This window comes from Salmo salar, chromosome 02 (assembly GCF_965601325.2).
Source record: "Salmo salar chromosome 02, fSalSal1, whole genome shotgun sequence".
Taxonomy (NCBI): Eukaryota; Metazoa; Chordata; class Actinopteri; order Salmoniformes; family Salmonidae; genus Salmo; species Salmo salar.
This window is the reverse complement of record NC_138292.1, coordinates 23,875,221-23,900,402: the sequence shown is the minus strand read 5'-3', so window position 1 is coordinate 23,900,402 and position 25,182 is coordinate 23,875,221. Positions and strand designations below refer to the sequence as shown.

Here is a 25,182-nt window from a genome sequence, read left to right as displayed (position 1 = left end):
TGGTGATTGTGGTGATTTCAAAGTCACCATTAACCCAGTCTTGACTGCTGAAAAATATCCACTAACTCTCATTGACTACCTCTTTTCTGGTTTAGCTGGAGGACAGTAATTCAGTAAGATAGACTTACGTCAGGCATATCTACAGATGCATGTGAACCAAGAGTCACAAGAACTGTGACTCACAAAGGACTGTACAGGTATCGGAGGCTTGCTTTCGGAATCACCTCAGCTCCGCCTTGTTTCAGAGAGCTATGGACCAGATACTGAGCGGGCTCACTGGGGTCCAATGTTACCTCAATGATCTACTCATCACCGGCAAAGACGAGAAGGAGCACCTGAGAAACCTGAACAAATGAGAGTTTTTCCTGCCTTCTGTTGAGCACCTGGGCCACGTCATCCACAAGGAGCGATCGAAGGTGAAGGCCGACGCTCCATCCCCACAGAACATGAGTCAGCTGAGATCATTCTTAGGACTACTGACATACTACGCACAGTTTGTGCCGAACCAAGCTAAAATGTTATAGCCACTGCATGAACTTTTGAACAAAACCAAACAGTGGAAGTGGACAGACAGATGTGAGGAGGCCCCCAAGAAAGTGAAAACAGCCTTAGCTCAGTCAGAGGCCCTATCCCACTTCAACCCCAACTTGCCATTACAATTGCCTTATGGCATTGGTGCTGTTGTCTCACACATCATGCCATCAGGTGAAGAAAGGCCAACTGCTTTCAAATCATGGACCTTAAGTAAAGCTGATAGCAATTATGCAATTATTTAACCTTTATTTAACTAGGCAAGTCAGTTAAGAACAAATTCTTATTTACAATGACTCCCTAGGAACAGTGGGTTAACTGCCTTGTTCATGGGCAGAATTACATATTTTTACCTTGCCAGCTCGGGGATCTAGCAACCTTTCGGTTACTGGCCCAACACTCTAACCACTAGGCTACCTGCCGCCCCAGATAAAGTGTGAAGCACTTGCCTTTGTGTTAGGTTTCAAGACATTTCATCAGTTTCTGTTTGGCCAACGAGCCACACTGCAGATGGACCATAGACCTCTCACCTCCATCTTTGGTCCCAACACTGGAATTCCGTTGCTCGCAGCCAGCCGCATGCAGGAATGGGCATTATTGTTATCTGCTCACCAGTACTATATCAAGTACAGAAGTTCTGAGCAGCACTGCAATGCAGACAGCCTCTCAAGGCTTCCCTTACCGGTCACACACACTGAGCACTCGCAGGCTGAAAACTTTTACTTCAAGGAAGTGATGAACATCTCAATTTCGTCGGTCCCATTGAAAAGGTTCACCCACACTGATCCAGTGATGTCTGAGGTTGTGGACATTGTCACTCGTGGGAAAGGAGGAGAGCTGTCAGACAGCCTAAATACTTACCTTGTGAGGAGAAACAAGCTCACAGTTGAGTCTGGATGCCTGCTATGGGGCATTCGAGTCATCATACCGCCGCCACTGAGAAGGAAGGTGCTTGAAGAACTCCATTCAGGGCACTTTGGCATGGTGCGAATGAAGGAGATTGCACGCAGCTACTTTTGGTGGCCAGGTTTGGATGCAACTATCGAAGTCAAGGCCAAGTCATGTTATGCATGTCAAAAGATGAGGAACATGCCTCAGCTAGCGCCACTACACCCATGGGACTTCCCAGAGGAGCCTTGGCAGCGAGTCCACATAAACAATGCAGGCCTACTGGAGGATCGTATGTTCTTAGTGGTAGTTGACACACACAGCAAATGGCCTGAGGTCACAGTGATGAAGAGCACCTCAGTGGAGAGAACCATCGAAGCGCTACGGTCAATCTTCAGTCACTTCGAATTGCCAACGCAACTTGTTAGCGATAATGGCCCGCAACTGGTGTCTGAAGAGTTCCGGTCATTCATGGAAGCAAATGGAATTCAGCACATCAAGTCAGCGCCGTATCACCCTACAATGAACGGCCCCGTTGAAATATTTGTCCAAACAATGAAGCAAGCTTTGAAATAATTTCAAGGGATCAGCTCCCTCAATAGGCACCTAAACACCTTCCTTTTGACCTACAGAAACACCCCCCATGCTACAACCTAAGTGACATCCGCATCAGCCATGAAGAAAATACAGCTTCACACGTGACTCGACCTCCTGGGACTACCAAAGACTAAACAGGTTGTACTGTTGAAGTCGGAAGTTTACACATACACTTAGGTTGGAGTCATTAAAAAAAATTGTTCAACCACTCCACAAATTTCTTGTTAACAAAGTATAGTTTTGGCAAGTCGGTTAGGACTACTTTGTGCATTACCAGTGTGGATCTGTAACATAACGTCCATAATAAATACATTACATGTTTGATTGTCCGCTTAATTGTGTACTTTTAGTAACAAAAAACATGTTAATAAAAAGGTAGATAACACAATACTGTACTGCAACTTAATGAATTAAAATATAATGACAAGGGTGTCCTCTGATAGGGGTGGGGTCTATACTAAATTGTAAATACACTTTTTTGTGTACTGTATTGTCAATTATGGTGCCAAACAGGAACATAAGCTGTGTACTTAAATGCTTTGAATGATGTAAAAACAGTATAATTCAGATTGACATTCATTTCTCCATCAACTCGATTGTTCTTTGTGTCAAGTGTGACCAATAATATGTTGATATGACCTAATGACACTCAGCTAATTAATTCCTACAAAGCTGGATGATGGTTCTAAAAGATTCTACAGTGATGTCAATGTTAGAGAAGGATTATAAAGCAAAGATGTTGATTATATATAATACAGTTTAAGTCAGAAGTTTACATACACTTAGTTTGGAGTCATTAAAACTCGTTTTTCAACCAATCCACAAAGTTCTTGTTAACAAACTATAGTTTCGGCAAGTCGGTTAGGACATCTACTTTGTGCATGACACAAGTCATTTTTCCAACAATTGTTTACAGACAGATTATTTCACTTAAAATTCACTGTATCACAATTCCAGTGGGTCACAAGTTTACATATACTAAGTTGACTGTGCCTTTAAACAGCATGGAAAATTCCAGAAAATGATGTCATGGCTTTAGAAGCTTCTGATAGGCTAATTGACATAATTTCAGTCAATTGGAGGTGTACCTGTGGATGTATTTCAAGGCCTACCTTCAAACTCAGTGCCTCTTTGCTTGACATCATGGGAAAATCAAAATAAAGCCAAGACCTCAGAAAAAAAATGTAGACCTCCACAATTCTGGTTCATCCTTGGGAGCAATTTCCAAACGCCTGAAGGTACCACGTTTATCTGTACGAACAATAATACGCAAGTATAAACATCTTGGGACCACACAGCCATCATACTGCTCAGGAAGGAGACACGTTCTGTCTCCTAAAGATGAATGTACTTTGGTGCGAAAAGTGCAAATCAATCCCAGAACAACAGCAAAGGACCTTGTGAAGATGCTGGAGGGAACAAGTACTAAAGTATCTATATCCACAGTAAAACGAGTCCTATATCGACATAACCTGAAAGCCCACTCAGCAAGGAAGAAGCCACTGCTCCAAAACCGCCATAAAAATTCCAGATTACGGTTTGCAACTACACATGGGGACAAAGATCATACTTTCTGGAGAAATGTCCTCTGTTCTGATGAAACAAAAATAGAACTGTTTGGCCATAATGGCCATCATTATGTTTGGAGGAAAAAAGGGGAGGATTGCAAGCCGAAGAACACCATCCCAACCATGAAGCACGGGGTTGGCAGCATCATGTTGTGGGGGTGCATTGCTGCAGGAGGGACTGGTGCACTTCACAAAATAGATGGCATCATGAGGGAGGGAAATTATGTGGATATATTGAAGCAACATCTCAAGACATCAGTCAGGAAGTTAAAGCTTGGTCGCAAATGGGTCTTCCAAATGAACAATGACCCCAAGCATACTTCCAAAGTTGTGGCAAAATGGCATAAGGACAACAAAGTCAAGGTATTGGAGTGGCCATCAAAAAGCCCTTATCTCAATCATATAGAAAATTTGTGGGCAGAAATGAAAAAGCATGTGCAAGCAAGGAGGCATACAAACCTGACTCAGTTACACCAGCTCTGTCAGGAGGAATGGGCCAAAATTCACTCAATTTATTTTGGGAAGCTTGTGGAAGGTTACCCAAAACGTTTGACCCAAATTAAACAGTTTAAAGGCAATGCTACCAAATACTAATTGAGTGTATGTAAACTTCTGACCCACTGGGAATGTGATGAAAGAAATAAAATCTAAAATAAATCATTCTCTCTACTATTATTCTGACATTTCACATTCTTAAAATAAAGTGGTGATCCTAACTGACCTCAGACAGGTAATTTTTACTCTGACTAAAAGTCAGGAATTGTTTAAAGCTGACTATAAATGTATATGGCTAAGGTGAATGTAAACTTCCAACTTCAACGGTATATAATCTCAAATGATTTTAAATTGTGCTTCATTTAAAAAGTCCACTATCTTTATCAGTCAAAGCCTGCAAAGCAATAGAGGGCAACATTGTTAAAAGGCTCAGTGAAGAAGAAAAAAACACACAGCTTCCTTATTAGTGTTAGTGGAAGTGGGGTTTGTGCTACAAATAGGGAAGTTTGGTCATTTGTTCCTTTGTGCAGTGATGTAACTCATGAATACATGTAATATTTTTCCTCATATCTTCCTGTCTTGTCTTCTACACTTATTTGTGGAGAATGACCTTCAGTCAATCACCGACATTTAAAACATCAGAAGAGACGGAAGACGCTGCAGTAATTTCTCTCACCATTGCAATACTCAATGGAGAGACTTAAAGGGGCAATCAGCATTTGAAACAATATCAAAGCGTAATCTATGCCCTAAAAAGCTGAGGGATGTGGGTGGAAAAATCAACCAGTCTCAAATTCATGAATGGATGCAAGGTCTGACCATCCATGATGTCAAAAGTATAGTGTTAAGCACGTTTTGAGGCTATATAGTGTTTGTTTACATTTACTTTGTTTATAAACATTGGAGTAAAGCAAGCTTTTGGGTTCTGATGGGGGATGACAGTTGAACTAATCTCATGAGGCATTTCTAAGTTATATTCTTCAAGAATCACTAGTTACATATAATTCATATATAAGTCCAGAAATGGATGTTGAAACTATAGTTTGCCTCTTTTAAGCTGGACAATTTATCTAAAGAAAGAGAAAGCAGAGAAAAGTGCAATGGACATAAATAAATTGTTCAGCTTTCGATCACTTTTATAGAGTTACCTTTATTTGAAAATGTAAACATTTTCAAGATTCTTAAATGTTCACAAATGTACCATATGGCATTGATATCTCTTCAACTTTGTATGACACCTGATATTTTTGTACAGTACTAGTCAAAAGTTTGGACACACCTACTCATTCCAGGGGTTCTCTTTATTTTTACTATTTTCTACATTTTAGAATAATAGTGAAGACATCAAAACTATGAAATAACACATATGGAATCATGTAGTAACCAAAAAAGTGTTTAACAAACCAAAATGTATTTTATATTTGAGATTCTCAAAGTAGCCATCCTTTGCCTTGATGACAGCTTTGCACACTCTTGGCATTCTCTCAACCAGCATCACCTGGAATGCTTTTCCAACAGTCTTGAAGGAGTTCCCACATATGCTGAGCACTTGTTGGCTTCTTTTCCTTCAATCTGCAGTCCAATTCTACAATGTAGAAAATAGTAAAAATAAAGAACAACCCTTGAATGAGTAGATGTGTCCAAAGTTTTGACTAGTACTGTATAACATGTCACAGTCAACAGAATATATTAATTAATGGAACCAATATAGCATAGAAATTGGAGGGAGAAATCTGTCAGGAGGCAATGGCCGTCGTCAATTAAGAATAAATAGAACAATATTTACTCCTGATGGTGGTGTTTAGTTATAGGATATGTAGTCACTCCAACGGAGGAAGTGTCTGAAACTGACGTTTTTTCTATCTAAAGGTACAATCTTGTATTTCAACAGCCTGAACCTGACACTGTTTGGTGGGTCTGGGGAAGTAATCACTCTCAAATTCAGGATTTGAAAGTTGTGTATAACAATGATGGATTATCAAATTGTTTGCTTTAATTAACACCTCAACACCAAAGTCCAGTATTGTTAAATATTTAATCAGCATAGTGTTATACCAGTAGAGGGCAACACTGTATGACAGGGAAAATCCCACACAACTTCCTTGTTGAAGTGTCATAGGAGTTTAGTAGTTTGTTCACTTGTTCTGCAGTCTCACTTGTGAATACATTTTATCAAAATTGTATTTAATATTTTAATCACAAAGCACAGAGTCTGGGATGACTGAATACCCTTATTAATTGTTTGAACATATTCAATCGGAATCAACAACACTTGTTACATCTGGCGATATGGAAGCAGCTACAGTAGTTTCTCTCACCATGGCAGTACTTTTAGGTAAGACTTTACGTTGCATTCTCAACAGACACAGACACACTGAGGTCAAACAGAGATGTTAATTGCAGAGTGGCGAGTGGTGCAAGAGAAGTGTTCAGCTTTCTGTTATTATTTTACCTTCATAGTTATTTTTCTTCTCCCTAGTGTGCAAATAAATGTTAGATCAACCTTTCTTGTATGTTCTTCTTTGGTAACACTGTACATTAAGTTGCCCCTAATACTATGTAACTACACACATTGGAACAAGGACTGTGTAATTACAAATCCACTTGCTCAAGGTTTTTCCACATGTTTAAGGACTTATGATATATTATGTTTTGTAATTACATGTTTGAAAGTCATCTGTGAATAACCACGTTAATAATTCCAACCAAAATGTGACATTGTTACATATAACTACCATAGACATTAAAACCAGTAGATAGTGATAGCACTGACGTCATCCACGTATTCCTATAGAAAATTCCTGATGGTGCATGAAGCCGGAAGTACTTGATTTTGAAGCATGCCATTTTGCTGAATGATCATGGTGATAGTGCTTCTACACCTGCATTGCTTGCTGTTTGGGGTTTTAGGCTGGGTTTCTGTACACCACTTTGAGATATCAGCTGATGTAAGAAGGGCTATATAAATAAAATTGATTTGAATTGATTTGATAGTGTCCATAACTGGCAAAGGATTATGGTCGATGTAGTCATTTTCATCCTGCCTGAGACAGTCAACCTCAATGTCTATGGTGCCTCCTCATGGCCTGCTGGCCCGTAAATGGCGTTTGTCAGCAAGTTTGATGACAAATGTAGTAGTTGGAATGGATCACTATTTAATTCAATTTCTCAATGTGTAGCCAACTTTTAAATAATTCACGAACCTGATCATAATAAACTCATTTTAAACGAATAAACAAACTAACATATTTTGGGGGTTTGGCTTTCTGGCGATCAAATTTACATAGGCTTTCTAGGGAAGACCTTATGGCACCGCTAGGTTGCTACTTTGTAGCCGACCAGTAGAGCTCGTGACTTCACACCACACCGGACACTGAGGCCTGGTAACTATACAGGGCCAGTATAAACAAAAATCCAGGTAGTCCCAGGGTTGATATGGTCTTAAAGACTAGGACCTGGTAACAAGACTTGTAACAAGACATCTCGAAAATCGTCTTCTCACAAAAATGTATTTAGCGTCCGAATGTGTTGCCCTAAAAACAATTATAGAAAGGGGAGATTCTCATGACAAGATGTTGTTCTTCACTTTGCTCTATGAGCACCCAAAAAAAGGGGTTAAATATGTGTCAAAAACAAAACAAAAGTATTTCCTGAGAGGACATCAATGCATTATGTGCCAGCTTAGAATTGAGACCTTTTCAGATTGATGATCCAAGGAAAGAGAACAAGGTGCTCAAACGTACTGTAGACTATATTCATGGCAAGGTGGAGGTGGTGCAAAGGGAGAACCTTGCTTGATGTACAGTGTCGTTCTATGCGGGACAATCTCATATTTTCAGGAATACTGGAGAATGATAACAGCAGAAGCTGTGAAGACACTGTCTGAGACTTTATGTCAACTCAACTGAATCTGCCCACAGATGTCGTGCGTAATGTCACTTTCTCCAGAGTCAATAGAATGGGTAAGTCCTCTGGGAATAGGCCACGGGCTATTATTGCATGTTTAGAACATTTTAAGCAAAAGGAAATGGTGAAGAGCGGAGGCAGATAACGCAGAAACACTGATTTTGAAATGAATGATCACTTCCCCACAGAGATCAATGAAAGGAGAAAAAAACTGTATCCCATCATGAAAAGAAAGCGTTGCCTGAATAAACAAGTCTCCTTGGTGGTGAATTAACTTTACATCAAGGCGCAACTGTATCGGGACTCTAGAGTAACTCCCTGGCTATTTTAATCCAATATTCAAATCTGAGTTTGTGTGTTGTAGTGTATCATGACAACTTCAACTATAACAAATACTTGTTCTATTTATCTTAACTTGACAAGGAAGGGGCTGCATATAACTCAGGTTAATGTACAGGGGAAAGAAAAAGTATGTTAACCCTTTGGAATTACCTGGATTTCTGCATAAATTGGTCATAAAATGTGATCTGATCTTCATTTAAGTCACAACAATAGACAAACACAGTCTGCTTCAACTAATAACACACTAACTATGATACGTTTTCATGTCTTCATTGAACACACCATGTAAACATTTACAGTGCAGGGTGGAAAAAGTATGTGAACCCCTAGATTTAGTAACTGGTTGACCTTCCTTTGACAGCAATAACCTCAACCAAATGTTTTCTGTAGTTGCAGATCAGACCTGCACAACGGTCAGGAGGAATTTTGGACTATTCCTCTTTACAAAACTGTTTCAGTTCAGCAATATTCTTGGGATGTCTGTTGTGAACCGCTCTCTTGAGGTCATGTCACAGCATCTCAAATCGGGTTGAGGTCAGGACTCTGACCGGGCCACTCTAGAAGGTGTATTTTGTTCTGTTGAAGCCATTCTGTTGTTGATTTACTTCTGTGTTTTGGGTTGTTGTTCACCCAACTTCTGTTGAGCTTCAATTGGCGTACAGATAGCCATACATTCTCCTGCAAAATGTCTTGATAAACTTGCTAATTAATTTTTCTGTCGATGATAGCAAACTGTCCAGGCCCTGAGGCAGCCAAGCAGCCCCAAACCATGGTGCTCCCTCCACCATACTTTACAGTGGGGATGAGGTTTTGATGTTGGTGTGCTGTGCCTTTTTTTCCACACATAGTGTTGTGTGTTCCTTCCAAAAAACTCTACTTTAGTTTAATCTGTCCAAAGAATATTTTGCTAGTAGATCTGTGGAACATCAAAGTCCTCTTTTGTGAACTTCATACATGTAGCAATGTTTTTTTTGGACAGCAGTGGCTTCTTCTGTGGTGTCCTCCCATGAACACCATTCTTGTTAAGTGTTTTACATATTTTAAACTTGTAAACAGAGATGTTAGCATGTTCCAGAGATTTATGTAAGTCTATCTGACACTCTAGGATTCTTCTTAACCTCATTGAGCATTCTGCTCTGTGCTCTTGCAGTAATCTTTGCAGGACAGCCAATCTAACAACAGTGTTGAACTTTTTACATTTATAGACAACTTGTCTTATCGTGGACTGATGAACATCAAGGCTTTCAGAGATACTTTTGTAACCTTTCCAGCTTTACGCAAGTCAACAATTCTTAATCTTAGGTCTTCTGAGATCTCTTTAGTTTGAGGCATGGTTCACATTAGGCAATGCTTCTTATGAATAGTGTTGGTTCCATTTTTCTGAGTCTTAGAAAAGACTGTGGAACAATTCTAAACCTTATAATGAATATATATTGTTAATCTGTAGTCTAGGACCCTATAAATGTGGAGGAGGGGGGGTCCCATAGCCCCTCCCCTTCTATTATCCTGTTAGGGCTAGGGGGCAGTATTGACACGGCCGGATAAAAAACGTACCCGATTTAATCTGCTTACTACTCCTGCCCAGTAACTAGAATATGCATATAATTATTGGCTTTGGATAGAAAACACCCTAAAGTTTCTAAAACTGTTTGAATGGTGTCTGTGAGTATAACAGAACTCATATGGCACGCAAAAACCTGAGAAGATTCTAAACAGGAAGTGGCCTGTCTGACAAGTTGTTGTTCATCTTGGCTCTTTTTATTGAAGACTGAGGATCTTTGCTGTAACGTGACACTTCCTACGGCTCCCATAGGCTCTCAGAGCCCGGGAAAAAGCTGAATGATATCGAGGCAGCCCCAGGCTGAAACACATTATCGCGTTTGGATAGTGGCCGGTCAGAGTACTCTGAGACTCAGGCTCGTGCACGAGGGCACGAGATGTTTTTATTTTCTCTCTCTTTGTACGTATACACGCTTTCCCGGTCGGAATATTATCGCTTTTTTACGAGAAAAATGGCATAAAAATTGATTTTAAACAGTGGTTGACATGCTTCGAAGTACGGTAATGGAATATTTAGACATTTTTTGTCACGAAATGCGCCATGCTCGTCACCCTTATTTACCCTTTCGGATAATGTCTTGAACGCACAAAAAAAAACGCCGCTATTTGGATATAACAATGGATTATTTGGGACCAAACCAACATTTGCTATTGAAGTAGAAGTCCTGGGAGTGCATTCTGACGAAGAACAGCAAAGGTAATAACATTTTTCTTAAAGTAAATCTGACTTTGGTGAGTGCTAAACTTGCTGGGTGTCTAAATAGCTAGCCCTGTGATGCCGGGCTATCTACTGAGAATATTGCAAAATGTGCTTTCACCGAAAAGCTATTTTAAAATCGGACATAGCGAGTGCATAGAGGAGTTCTGTATCTATAATTCTTAAAATAATTGTTATGTTTTTTGTGAACGTTTATCGTGAGTAATTTAGTAAATTCACCGGCAGTGTTCGGTGGGAATGCTAGTCACATGCTAGTCACATGCTAATGTAAAAAGCTGGTTTTTGATATAAATATGAACTTGATTGAACAAAACATGCATGTATTGTATAACATAATGTCCTAGGGTTGTCATCTGATGAAGATCATCAAAGGTTAGTGCTGCATTTAGCTGTGGTTTGGGTTTATGTGACATTATATGCTAGCTTGGTCTCAGCCCTCTGGCTGTGGTCTCCCCCTTCTCTCCTCTGGCCCCTCCTCATCGGTGGGTCTCAGCCCCTTTCCTTCTCTTTGTCCTCTAAGCAGGATGGTTGCCAACCTGGGAGAAGCCTGGAATGGGAGAGATGGTGCCATCTGGAACTTTCTCAAACATACAACTATTTTACACCATTTTAAAGATACACTTCTCCTTGATGTAACCACATTGTCCGATTTCAAAAAGGCTTTACAGTGAAAGCAAAACATTAGATTATGTTAGGAGAGTACATAGACAAAAATAATCACACAGCCATTTTCCAAGCAAGGTCATGTGTCAATAAAACCCAAAATACAGCTAAATGAAGCACTAACCTTTGACGATCTTCATCAGATGACACTCCTAGGACATTATGTTACACAATACATGTATGTTTTGTCCGATAAAGTTCATATTTATATCCAAAAACAGCATTTTACATTGGCGTGTGATGTTCAGAAAATGTATTCCCACCAAATCGTCCGGTGAATATGCACATCAATTTACAAAAATACTCATCATAAACGTTGACAAAATATATAACAATTATTTAAAGAATTATAGATAGACTACTCCTGGATGCAACCGCTTTGTCAGATTTTAAAATAGCTTTACGGAGAAAGCACATTTTTCAATATTCTTAGTACATAGCTCAGCCAAGTTCGGGGAAACCTAAACTCAGAATTAGTATTAGAAATATTCTCTTACCTTTGCTGATCTTCGTCAGAATGCACTCCCAGGACTGCTACTTCCACAAGAAATGTTGTTTTTGTTCGAAATAATACATATTTATGTCCAAATACCTCCGTTTTGTTCGTGCGTTCAGAGCACTATACAAAGGCATAACGCGCAAGCGCAGTACCAGAGACGAAAAGTCTAAATGTTCCATTACTGTACTTAGAAGCATGTCAACCGCTGTTTAAAATCAATCTTTATGGTATTTTTAACGTAAAGTTGCGATAATATTCCAACCGGACAATAGCGTATTCATTCAAGGAGAAAAAGAAGGAACGGCGCGCTCGCGGGACCGAGCATATCCAATCCCTTTGTTGCCAGGCAGTCCACTCAGAAACTGAGCTCCTATTATCTGCCCAGTGACAGGAGAATGCTCAAACCACTTTCTGAAGGCTTTAGACAGCCAATGGAAGCCTTAGGAAGTGCAAAGTAACCCCACGGATACTGTAGTTTCGAAAGGGACTAGAAAGAAGAACTACAATTCTCACATCCTCCACTTCCTGGTTGACTTTTTCTCAGGTTTTTGCCTGCCATATGAGTTCTGTTATACTCACAGACACCATTCAAACAGTTTTAGAAACTTCAGAGTGTTTTCTATCCAAATCTAATAATATGCATATTCTAGTTTCTGGGCAAGAGTAGTAACCTGTTTAAATTGGGTACGTTTTTCATCCGGCCGTGAAAATACTGCCCCCTAGCCCAGACAGGTTAAAGGTCCCCAAAGCACACACATCCCTGGGTCACTCCAATTTTCAGTTCACTGCAGCTAGCGACTAGAACAATCTTTAAAAAACACTCAAACTGGATTGTTTTATCTCAATCTCTTCATTCAAAGACTCAATCATGGACACTTGTGGCTGCTTCACGTGATGTATTGTTGTCTCTACCTTCTTGTCCTTTGTGCTGCTGTCTGTGCCCAATAATGTTTGTACCATGTTTTGTGCTGCTACAGTAACATGTTGTGCTGCTGCCATGTGGTGTTGCTATATTGTTCATGACATGTTTGGTTGCTACCATGCCGTGTTTTCATGTATTGCTGCCATGCTATGTTGTTGTCTTAGGTCTCTCTTTATGTAGTGTTGGGGTGTCTCTCTTGTTGTGATGTGTGTTTTGTCCTTTGGTTGACCTTCATTGTAAATAAGATTTTGTTCTTACCTGACTTGCTTAATAATTAAATAAAGGTTAAATAAAAAAATAAAAACCTTATCCTCTGCAACAGAGGTAACTCTGGGTCTTCCTTTCCTGTGGCGGTCCTCATGAGAGCTAGATTCATCATAGCGCTTGATGGTTTTTGCGACTGCACTTGAAGAAACTTTCAACGTTTTTGAAATGTTCCCCATTGACTGAACTTCATGTCTTAAAGTAATGATGGACTGTCATTTCTCTTTGCTTATTTGAGCTGTTCTTACCATAATATGGACTTGGTATTTTACCAAATAGGGCTATCTTCTGTATACCAACCCTACCTTGTTACAACACAACTGATTGACTCAAATGCATTAAGAATCAAAGAAATTCCACAAATTAACTTTTAGCAAGGCACAGCTGTTAATTGAAATGCATTCCAGGTGACTACCTCATGAAGGTGGTTGAGAGAATGCCAAGAGTGTGCAAAGTTGTTGTGAAGGCAAAGGGTGACTACTTTGAAGAATCTAAAATATATTTTGATTTGTTTAACCTCTCTAGGGCCGGCGGGACGAAATCGTCCCACCTACGTAACAGCCAGTGGAATCCTGTGGCGCGTTATTCAAATACCTTAGAAATGCTATTACTTCAATTTCTCAAACATATGACTATTTTACATCATTTTAAAGACAAGACTCTCGTTAATCTAACCACACTGTCCGATTTCAAAAAGGCTTTTTACAACGAAAGCAAAACATTAGATTATGTCAGCAGAGTACCCAGCCAGAAATAATCAGACACCCATTTTTCAAGCTAGCATATAATGTCACAAAAACCCAGAAGACAGCTAAATGCAGCACTAACCTTTGATGATCTTCATCAGATGACACACCTAGGACATTATGTTATACAATACATGCATGTTTTGTTCAATCAAGTTCATATTTATATAAAAGAAAACAGCTTTTTACATTAGCATGTGACATTCAGAACTAGCAAACTTCCGGTGAATGTACAAAACATTTACTAAATTACTCACGATAAACGTTCACAAAAAGCATAACAATTATTTTAAGAATTATAGATACAGAACTCCTCTATGCACTCGATATGTCCGACGTTAAAATAGCTTTTCGGTGAAAGCACATTTTGCAATATTCTAAGTAGATAGCCCGGCATCACAGGGCTAGCTATTTAGACACCCAGCAAGTTTAGCACTCACCAAAATCAGATTTACTATAAGAAAAATGTTATTACCTTTGGTGTTCTTCGTCAGAATGCACTCCCAGGACTTCTACTTCAATAACAAATGTTGGTTTGGTCCCAAATAATCCATAGTTATATCCAAACAGCGGCGTTTTGTTTGTGCGTTCAAGACACTATCCAAAAGGGTAAAGAAGGGTGACGAGCACGATGCATTTCGTGACAAAAAAATTCTAAATATTCCATTACCGTACTTCGAAGCATGTCAACCGCTGTTAAAAATAAATTTTTATGCCATTTTTCTCGTAAAAAAGCGATAATATTCCGACCGGGAATCTGCGTTTAGGTAAAAAGACTAAAGAAAATAAAGCATGGGGTCGACTCGTGCACGCGCCTAAGCCCATTGTCCTCTGATCGGCCACTTGCCAAAAGCGCAAATGTGTTTCAGCCAGAGGCTGCCTCGATATCATTCAGCTTTTTCCCGGGCTCTGAGAGCCTATGGGAGCCGTAGGAAGTGTCACGTTACAGCAAAGATCCTCAGTCTTCAATAAACAGAGACAAGATCTTGTCAGAGAGGGCACTTCCTGTAAGGAATCTTCTCAGGTTTTTGCCTGCCATATGAGTTCTGTTATACTCACAGACACCATTCAAACAGTTTTAGAGACCTTAGCGTGTTTTCTATCCAAAGCCAATAATTATATGCATATTCTAGTTACTGGGCAGGAGTAGTAACCAGATTAAATCGGGTACATTTTTTATCCGGCCGTGCCAATACTGCCCCCTACCCCTAACAGGTTAACCCTTTCTTGGTTACTACAGGATTCCATATGTGTTATTTCATAGTTTTGATGTCTTCACTATTATTCTATAATGTATAAAATAGTAAAAATAAAGAAAAATCTTGAATGAGTAGGTGTGTCCAAACTTTTGACCGGTACTGTATATGCTGCCCTATCGTAGCATGAAAAGCTAAAAAAAAGAACGCCTGTCGATCTTGTCGTTTATAGTTACAGCAGACAAAGACTTGTACAACAGGCCTTTCACCATAAAGTAGCACATGCAGAAGGTATGGTTTTTTACTTATTGGAAAGTGACATCCAGAGAATCACCCCGTAACATAAAATAGATCACTAGTAATTAGACATTTTGAATAACCTTCGGCAAGTGGATTTGTAATTACACACTCCTGTTTCCAATTGTCTTTTAACCAATACCGCTAAACTCTATTACCATGTAAATCGGCCTTCATAGAAATTCCTATGTAACTACTATGATGTTACTAGTTATTACTGTGTAGTTGGAGAAATAGGAGCAACTTAATGTACAACGTTACTTTTCGACCCAAAATGAAAAATAAGGATGCTGATATAAACTTAGGCAAATGCTGCTGTGATCGTTTTCTCATTCGTTTGAATTTACTATTACAAGAGGGGTTGATTTGGCCAATTTAAAGATAGGTATGGTTAGGTGGCATTTGTATCTCTTATCCAGCCATATCATTGACATCCGTGGCCATGTGTGAATTGACATAATTCATCCGACATACAGAGACAGGATCACTTGTCTAGTACAGTAAAGTCGACACATATTGTTACTCAAACCTGTTCTTGCCTCCCTAGGGTCTTGTTATGGAGCAGGTGTGTTACCAGACGGGCTCCTACTTGGGAAGGTTGGAGGGAATGTGACATTTAACAGAGCATCAGACCAGCCATTTGTAACATTACAAATGAGAGTTAATAGTACAACTATATTAAACTCTATCAGCAGTTCTGACACTTTCAAACCTGAAGATGCATACAGAGACAGAATCAATCTGGACAGATTGTCAGGATCCGTGGAGCTCATGAATCTTGTTCTGACTGACAGTGGACAATACACAGTGACCATTGTAACATCTGAAGCAGTATCAGTGGAGGAAAACACCAAACTGGAAGTGTATGGTAAGATGTTTTGTATTCTACTTTTATCAGTCAATACTTTCCCTTCCATGTTCTAGCTTTAGGTTTCACATCATCAGTGTACGTACTTAATTGTAAGGCTGGACTGCAGAAACATTTCACAGCCATACATATACCATTCTACTATACCATAATGCTGATATCACATTTTAGTAAATGGTTTTGAAGTAAAACACACAGGTGTTTGTCCTTGCATTTGCATAGTAGGTAGGTGTTTCTCAAATCCAACCATATCAATCAGTGTGAACAATTATTTCTGTCCATCTCTTCCCACTTCCAATTATGTTATTTATATGTTTTGCGTATCACTAGTGTATGATGTTGGTGAACAAGGCCAAATCTGTTACCTGCCTAGAGCACAATTATTTGTATTAATGTCAGCATATTTGATGAAATAAAGGTGTGTTAGGTACATTTTAGAATAGACACACTCAGTACCACTCAGAATGAAGAGAGTCATGATCAGCTTGTGATGGCCTACTTGGCTCTCAAGTTATGATAACTGCTTTGTTGCAAAAAAATTGTTTGAGATATGGAACAGTTAGGTCCTGCTGGTTCCAAATCTATTTGTTATTAATGCCACCTGTGAGCGCTTCTAAATTACACTTACAGGTATTTTTACATGCTCCATTCTGCTGTGTTGATGAAAATGTGTGTTACTGTAGCCATGCACTGAATATTGTATTTTGCTTTGCTCCGTTTCTCCACCTGTCCTCTCTGTTGTGTCTGTACAACCTGTTTAGTCTTTGGAGGTCGAGTCACGTGTGAAGCTGTCTTCTCATCATGGGTGCCACTTTGGTTTTAGCATGGGGGTGTTTCTGTAGGTCAACAGGAAGGTGTTTAGGCGCCTATTGAAGGACCCATTCCCTTGTGATGATTTTGAAGCTTACTTCATCTTCTGGACAAATCTTTCAGTAAGGCCGTTCGTTGCAGGGTGATATGGCGCTGACTTCATGTGCTGAATTCCATTTGCTTCCATGAATGACTGAAACTCTTCGGACACCAGTTAGGGGCCATTATCGCTAACGAGTTGCGTTGGCAATCCAAAGCGACTGGAGATTGACCGTAGCGTTTCGATGGTTCTCTCCGCTGAGGTGCTCTTCATAAATGTGACCTCGGGCCATTTGCTGTGTGTGTCAACTACCACTAAGAACATACGATCCTCCAGTGGGCCTGCATAGTTTATGTGGACTCGCTGCCAAGGCTCCTCTGGGAAGTCCCATGGGTGTAGTGGCACTAGCTGAGGCATGTTCCTCATCTTTTGACATGCAGAACATGACTTGGCCTTGTCTTCGATAGCTGTGTCCAAACCTGGCCTCCAAAAGTAGCTGCGTGCAATCTCCTTCATTCGCACCATGCCACAGTGCCCTGAATGGAGTTCTTCAAGCACCTGCCTTCTCAGTGGCGGCGGTATGATGACTCGACAGCCCCATAGCATGCATCCAGACTGAACTGTGAGCTCGTTTCTCCTCACTAGGTAAGGTTTTAGGCTGTCCGACAGCTCTCCTCCTTTCCCACGATTGGCAATGGACACAACCTCAGACATCACTGGATCAGTGTGGGTGAACTTTTTCACTTGGACAGACGTAACTGGGGCATTTGTCACTTCCTTGAAGTAGAAGATCTCTGCCTGGGAGTGCTCAGTGTGTGCGACAGGTAAGGGAAGTCTTGAGAGGCCGTCTGCATTGCAGTGCTGCTCAGTACTTCTGTACTTGATATCGTACTGGTGAGCAAATAACAGTAATGCCCATCGCTGCATGCGGCTGGCTGCGAGCGACGGAATGCCGGTGTTAGGACCAAAGATGGAGGTGAGGGGTCTATGGTCCTTCAGCAGTGTGAATCGTCGGCCAAATGGAAACTGATGAAATTTCTTAACTTCTCACATAAGGTCCGTGATGCGAAAGCAATTGGCCTTTCTTTACCTGGTGGCATGATGTGTGAAACAACAGCACCAATGGCATAAGGCGATGCATCACATGCCAACTGTAATGGCAAGTCGGGTTGAAGTGGTTTAGGGCCTCTGACTGAGCTAAGGCTGTTTTCACTTCCTTGAAGGCCTCCTCACATCTGTCTGTCCACTTCCACTAATTGGTTTTGTTCAAAAGTTTGTGCAGTGGCTTTAAAACCTTTTGGGGATAGGGGGCAGTATTTGCACGGCCGGATAAAAAACGTACCCGATTTAATCTGGTTACTACTCCTGCCCAGTAACTAGAATATGCATATAATTATTGGCTTTGGATAGAAAACACCCTAAAGTTTCTAAAACTGTTTGAATGGTGTCTGTGAGTATAACAGAACTCATATGGCAGGCAAAAACCTGAGAAGATTCCTTACAGGAAGTGGCCTGTCTGACCATTCCTTGAGCTTCTTGACTCTGTTTATTGAAGACTGAGGATCGTTGCTGTAACGTGACACTTCCTACGGCTCCCATAGGCTCTCAGAAGGCGGGAAAAAGCTGAATGATGTAATTCCAGCCCCAGGCTGAAACACATTAGCGCTTTTAGCAAGTGCTCTATCAGAGGACAATGGGCTTAGGCGCGTGCATGAGTCAACCCCATGTTTTTATTTTCGTTCGTTTCTGAACCTAAACAGAGATTCCCGGTCGGAATATTATCGCTTTTTACGAGAAAAATTGCATAAAAATTGATTTTAAACAGCGGTTGACATGCTTCGAAGTACGGTAATGGAATATTTAGAATTTTTTTGTCACGAAATGCGTCCTGCGCGTAACCCTTATTTACCCTTTCGGATAGTTTCTTGAACACACGAACAAAACGCTGCTATTTGGATAAAACTAGGGATTATTTGGGACCAAACCAACATTTCTTATTGAAGTAGAAGTCCTGGGAGTGCATTCTGATGAAGAACACCAAAGGTAATAACATTATTCTTATAGTAAATCTGACTTTGGTCAGGGCTAAACTTGCTGGGTGTCTAAATAGCTAGCCCTGTGATGCCGGGCTATCTACTCAGAATATTGCAAAATGTGCTTTCACCGAAAAGCTATTTTAAAATCGGACATATCGAGTGCATAGAGGAGTTCTGTATCTATAATTCTTAAAATAATTGTTATGCTTTTTGTGAACGTTTATCGTGAGTAATTTAGTAAATGTTTAGTAAATTCACCGGAAGTTTGCGGGGGGTATGCTAGTTCTGAACGTCACATGCTAATGTAAAAAGCTGTTTTTTGATATAAATATGAACTTGATTGAACAAAACATGCATGTATTGTATAACCTGTTATGGCTAGGGGGCAGTATTTTCACGGCTGGATAAAAAACGTACCCGATTTAATCTGGTTACTACTCCTGCCCAGTAACTAGAATATGCATATAATTATTGGCTTTGGATAGAAAACACTCCAAAGTTTCTAAAACTGTTTGAATGGTGTCTGTGAGTATAACAGAACTCAAATGGCAGGTCAAAACCTGAGAGATTCCTTTACAGGAAGTGGCCTGTCTGACCATTTCTTGAACTTCTTTGCCATCTCTATCTTTTACAAAGGATCTCTGCTCTAACGTGACACTTCCTACGTCTTCCATGGGCGCTCAGAGCCCGGGAAAAACCTGAATGTCGTCATCCCAGCCCCAGGCTGAAACACATTATCGCCTTTCTCAAGTGGCCGATCAAAGGACTGTGGGCTAAGGCGCGTGCCCTGGCCGCCCCCGTCTTTGTGATTTTTCCTCTGTTTGCCGAAAAGGAGATTCCCGGTCGGAATATTATCGCTTTTTTACGAGATAAATTGCAGAAAAATTGATTTTAAACAGCGGTTGACATGCTTCGAAGTACGGTAATGGAATATTTAGAATTTTTTTGTCACGAATTGCGCCATGCGCGCGACCCTGATTTACCATTTCGGATAGTGTCTGGGACGCACGAACAAAACGCCGCTATTTGGATATAACGATGGATTATTTTGGACCAAACCAACATTTGTTATTGAAGTAGCAGTCCTGGGAGTGCATTCTGACGAAGACAACAAAAGGTAATCAAACTTTTATAATAGTAAATCTGATTTTGGTGAAGGCTAAACTTGCCGGGTGTCTAAATAGCTAGCCCGTGATGGCTGGGCTATGTACTCAGAATATTGCAAAATGTGCTTTCACCAAAAAGCTATTTTAAAATCGGACATATCGAGTGCATAGAGGAGTTCTGTATCTATAATTCTTAAAATAATTGTTATGCTTTTTGTGAACGTTTATCGTGAGTAATTTAGTAAATTGTTAGAAAATTCCCCGGAAGTTTGCGGGGGGTATGCTAGTTCTGAACGTCACATGCTAATGTAAAAAGCTGGTTTTTGATATAAATATGAACTTGATTGAACAAAACATGCATGTATTGTATAACATAATGTCCTAGGTGTGTCATCTGATGAAGATCATCAAAGGTTAGTGCTGCATTTAGCTGTGGTTTGGGTTTATGTGACATTATATGCTAGCTTGAAAAATGGGTGTCTGATTATTTCTGGCTGGGTACTCTGCTGACATAATCTAATGTTTTGCTTTCGTTGTAAAGCCTTTTTGAAATCGGACAGTGTGGTTAGATTAACGAGAGTCTTGTCTTTAAAATGGTGTAAAATAGTCATATGTTTGAGAAATTGAAGTAATAGCATTTCTAAGGTATTCAAATAACGCGCCACAGGATTCCACTGGCTGTTACGTAGGTGGGACGATTTCGTCCCGCCGACCCTAGAGAGGTTAACAGTCAAAAATGTTGGCATAACTACTTCTGCTTTTAATACCATTTCACTACACAAAGTACTCAAAACATTCTGTGAAAGAACTCCATTGTTCCACAGATTCATAAAATGTTCCTATATTTCCAACCAACGCAGACATTTTCAGTTTATTCTTTCTCACACTTTTCAGACTGTCCCTTACTCCCTGACCATCTTTTTTTTCACTCACAGTGACTTCACTTTCTCCCTCAGCTAAACTCTTCCTATCCCTCGAGGCTCTTCTTGCTTTGACATCAGAAGCTAGCTAGCATCACTCAACTAGATAGTTTCTTTGCATCTTTCTACAGCAAAAAAAAAACTAATTAAACTCAGACTTTCTACTGAAGATAATGATCACAAACGTGAGAACGTTTGTTCCTCATTGACAGTTTTGCTGTATAGCAAACTGTATTACTTATACAATTAATATAAGGACAGGACATGAGACAGGAGTAGAAACTAACGTGGGCATTGTTTAATGCGTTTCACAGGACAAAACATTTCAAGCATTCCAACATATGTAGGCAGAGGGGTGTGTGTTACAGGTGCCCTAAAGGGACAAACTATAATATCAATACACAACAGTTACTGTTTGACAATATAATATATAATCTACATTTTAATCTAGACTACAATCTGTATTATCAAACCAACCTATCTGATTCATATAACCATTATCTTTCACAGAACCAATATCTGGTACTACCATAATAACTTTCCCAAACACTCCAATCCTCGAGGGCAGTTCTGTCACCTTAACCTGTGATGCTTCTGGCTCCATCATCACCAGAGAGTGGATGAAGGATGGTCAGCTTCTGTCTGCTGGTGGCAACCGAATCATCTCTCAGGATAAGAGAGTGCTGTCCATAAACCCTGTGAAGAGAACAGACAATGGACACTACCTGTGTAGTGTCAGCAACCCTGTCAGCAACCCTGTCAGCACCTCTGATGCTAAATACATTCTCATTGTAAACTGTAAGTAGGCCTACTCTGCTATAAGCCTGGACATACAATTACTGTGTTCTAACTATTGTTTTTTGCATTAAAATCTGACAGTCACAGTGTGAATTCTGGATTCGCAAGATATCACAAAGTAATTATATGGATATATATCACAGTTTGAATGTGTAACTTCACACTGATTACCAACTAACAAACATATGGCTACTTCTAATGTGAATTGGTGTTTTTTGTTACAGATGGACCTGATGGAATGGAAATCAAGGATCCAACTGAAATAGAAGTAGGACAGAAGTTTACATTAACCTGCTCTGCTGACTCCAACCCCCCTGCTAGTTACACCTGGATGCACAATGAGACAGAGATACCAGGACATTCACCTGAGTTCACTAAAGAGAAGAGTGAATACTCTGACAGTGGGGATTACACCTGTACAGCAACAAATTATGTCACTGGAAACAAAACATCTGTGGTCCATAAACTGTCAGTAAAAGGTAAAGTTATCAGAAGCTATAAAGGAAATATCAGATAGTAATTAAATTGTTTGATGCAAGATGATTTACTCATACATTATTTTAGCATTTCAAACTTGTTTTGAAATAATTGCTTTAGCTGTCTTTGTTGTGTTGTAATTGATACCCATTTGAACTGTATTGTACACTACTGCCTGTTCACTGTGTAGCCCTTCTCTCATCTCTGCATGGTTTTGTCTCTGGTCTCTGCAGAAGGGGACCTTTTATCACTAGGTCTGCCTGCTGGTGCCATTGCTGGTATTGTGTTTGGATTATTGCTGGTTGTGGGAGTGGCATTTGGTGTTGCAGTTTTCTTCATCAGGAAAAATGGGTAAGTAAAAAAAACATTTCTATCACTGCAGTTTGTAGAAAATGTTGGCTCAGTTTCCACATTGATGAAAGCTGGTCACAAAGAGGTTATATTTCAAAAACACTAAACTGTAAAAAGGACTCTAATATTATGTTCTTGAAGTTTTCTGAACAGCAACCTTTGAATGTCTATTTCTTGTTTTATACAGAACCAATGCTGAGCCAATGCGTCGAAGAGGTAAGCATACTGTATCTCCAATCTTAAAGGTTGTTAAGGTATTTGTAATTACTAATGGTTTTTAAATGTATGTTTACTCCACATTTATGTTTAATCAATTAGCAGACACTATTATCCAGAGAAATGTACAGTTTCCACAAAGAAATGAAATGGATTCATACATATTACAAGATATAGTACAACACTACTATGACTAACGATGTAACCACTAATGCCTAATACTGTAACAATGCTTATGCAAACAAATGCAGACAAGATACTGTAGCAACATCTATACAACCCCTACTATTTATGTATCTCTTATAGGCACTCAACCACCTGTATATGAGAACCCATCACCTGTATATGAGAACACAAGACAAAATCAATCCCCACCTCTACCCCTGACAGTAAGTAAGACCTGGTTACCTGGGATGTGTCTGTGCATGTCTGTATTCTATTACAATCTTAGTGTAATAAAGATGACTTTTCTAAACAAGAAATGTAGTATACAAAGACTGTTTGTCTATGAAACTGTTATCCAGGAAGTTTCAATTGTTGACTCACTGACAGCCATTTACATGATTTATTATAATATGATCGCTGTAAAAATTTGTTCAGGACTTTGAGTTTTCGTATTTTATCATGGCAAATTTTGGTGTGGCTGTTCCTTCTACAGTATGTAATGCCTTTATTAATTTAAGCCTTTATCCCAAATTAGGAAATGTAGGACTTTAAAAGTACCTATGATACTAGGATAATGGTAAGTTTGTGTTAGATCACATGGCACCATGTGACTGCAAAACTGTAAAAACAACTGATTTATGTGTTATATGTTAAATGGTATTCATGCCGTATTATAGCTGATAAATGGAAGTTAATGTTCCTTTCTTTTTTCACTTACCTTCAATCTAGCAGTAAGATAATTCAATGGAAAATACCTCCTTTCAACCACCATTCTCTACTGGGTTCCATCATCAACTCATAGAAAACCTGCATGATAACACCCAGTGTGGATCTGTAATATAATATACATAATCAATACAATACAATCAATACACACATGCTATGTTTAATTGTTCTGTTTATTGTGTACTTTTAGTAACAAAATAACATGCTAATAAAAAGTAGATGATACAACACTGAACAGTAATTTCATAAATTAAAGCATAACGATAAGGGTTACATCTGGTGGTACAGGTGAGACCTGTACTGTAAATACATTTTTTTTGTGTACTGTATTGTTAATTACGGTGCCAAAAAGACACAGAAGCTGTATACGTAAATGCTTTAAATGATGTCAAAACAGAATAATGAAGTCTGACAGCTATTTCTCCATCAACTCTGTTGTTCTTATTGTCAAGTGTGGCCAGTAATATGTTGATATGACCTAATGACATTCAGTTAATTCATTCCTACATAGCTGGGTGATGGTTCTAAAAGATGTTAGCGTTAGAGAAGGATTATAAAGCACAGATGTTTATTATATATAATATGTAATCTCAAATGAATGTAAATTATGCTTCATTTACTATCGTAAAATACCTCAAGACCAAAGTCCACTATGTTTATCAGTCAAATCCTGCAAAGCAATAGAGGGCAACATTGTTAACAGGCTCAGTGGATTTAAAACCTGACACAGCTTCCTTATTAGTGTTAGTGGAGGTGGGGTTTGTGCTACAAATAGGGAAGTTTGATAATTTGTTCCTTTATGCAGTGATGAATAGATGTCATATTTCTTCCTCATATCAGGTTTTGGTGTTACTTTAGAACACTCTTATTGTAGCCTTGTCTTCTATACTTATTTGTGGAGACAGACCTACAGTCTGAATCACTGACATTTAAAACATCAGAAGAGATAGCAGACGCTGCAGTAATTTCTCTCACTATTGCAATACTCTCAGGAGCAATTTGAAGGTGGAATCAGCAGTTGAAACCATAACAAAGCACAATCCCACCCTTATTTTGATGAACAGCTGAGGGATGGGTCTGGAGAAATGCAACCATTATCAAATTCATAAACAGAGCTATGGATGAAAGGACTGACCATCCATGATATCAAAATTATAGTTTTAACTAGTTTAACTAGTGTTTAATAAAATTATTTGTTTACAAACATTGGAGTAAAACAAGTGTTTGGGATCTGATGAACTAACCTCATGAGGCATTTTAAGTTATGTTCTTTAAGAATCAATAGGTATACATCTTTAAATCCAGAAATGGATTTAGAAACTGCAGATTCCCCCTTTTCAGAGGGACAATTGATCTAAAAAAAAGAATAAGTAAGCAAAGAAAAGTGCAATGGAAATAAATCAATTGTTATTCAGTTTTGGATCACTTTTAAAGCGCTACCTTTATAAAAAAGAAAAACATTTGATATTAGTAACAT

The 25,182-nt window shown here is 39.3% G+C and overlaps 1 protein-coding gene across 3 annotated transcripts; it reads left to right on the top strand.

Moving 5' to 3' along the window:
• The first annotated feature begins 6,136 nt into the window (after positions 1-6,136).
• Positions 6,137-23,992, top strand: LOC106578702 (cell adhesion molecule CEACAM20). 3 transcript variants are annotated; one of them, XM_045700614.2, is made up of 9 exons: positions 6,137-6,414; positions 15,740-16,060; positions 21,483-21,770; positions 21,995-22,249; positions 22,481-22,598; positions 22,786-22,814; positions 23,121-23,203; positions 23,515-23,556; positions 23,709-23,992. In XM_045700614.2, exons 1-8 carry the CDS (start codon positions 6,369-6,371, stop codon positions 23,521-23,523), a joined length of 1,149 nt encoding a protein of 382 aa, XP_045556570.2. In that variant the 5' UTR covers positions 6,137-6,368; the 3' UTR covers positions 23,524-23,556; positions 23,709-23,992. The 3 variants fall into 3 exon arrangements, with proteins under 3 accessions (XP_045556570.2, XP_045556578.2, XP_082817200.1); XM_045700622.2 differs by having other exon boundaries at positions 23,712-23,951; XM_082961074.1 differs by lacking the exon at positions 15,740-16,060 and having other exon boundaries at positions 6,174-6,414.
• Positions 23,993-25,182: the final 1,190 nt, after the last annotated feature.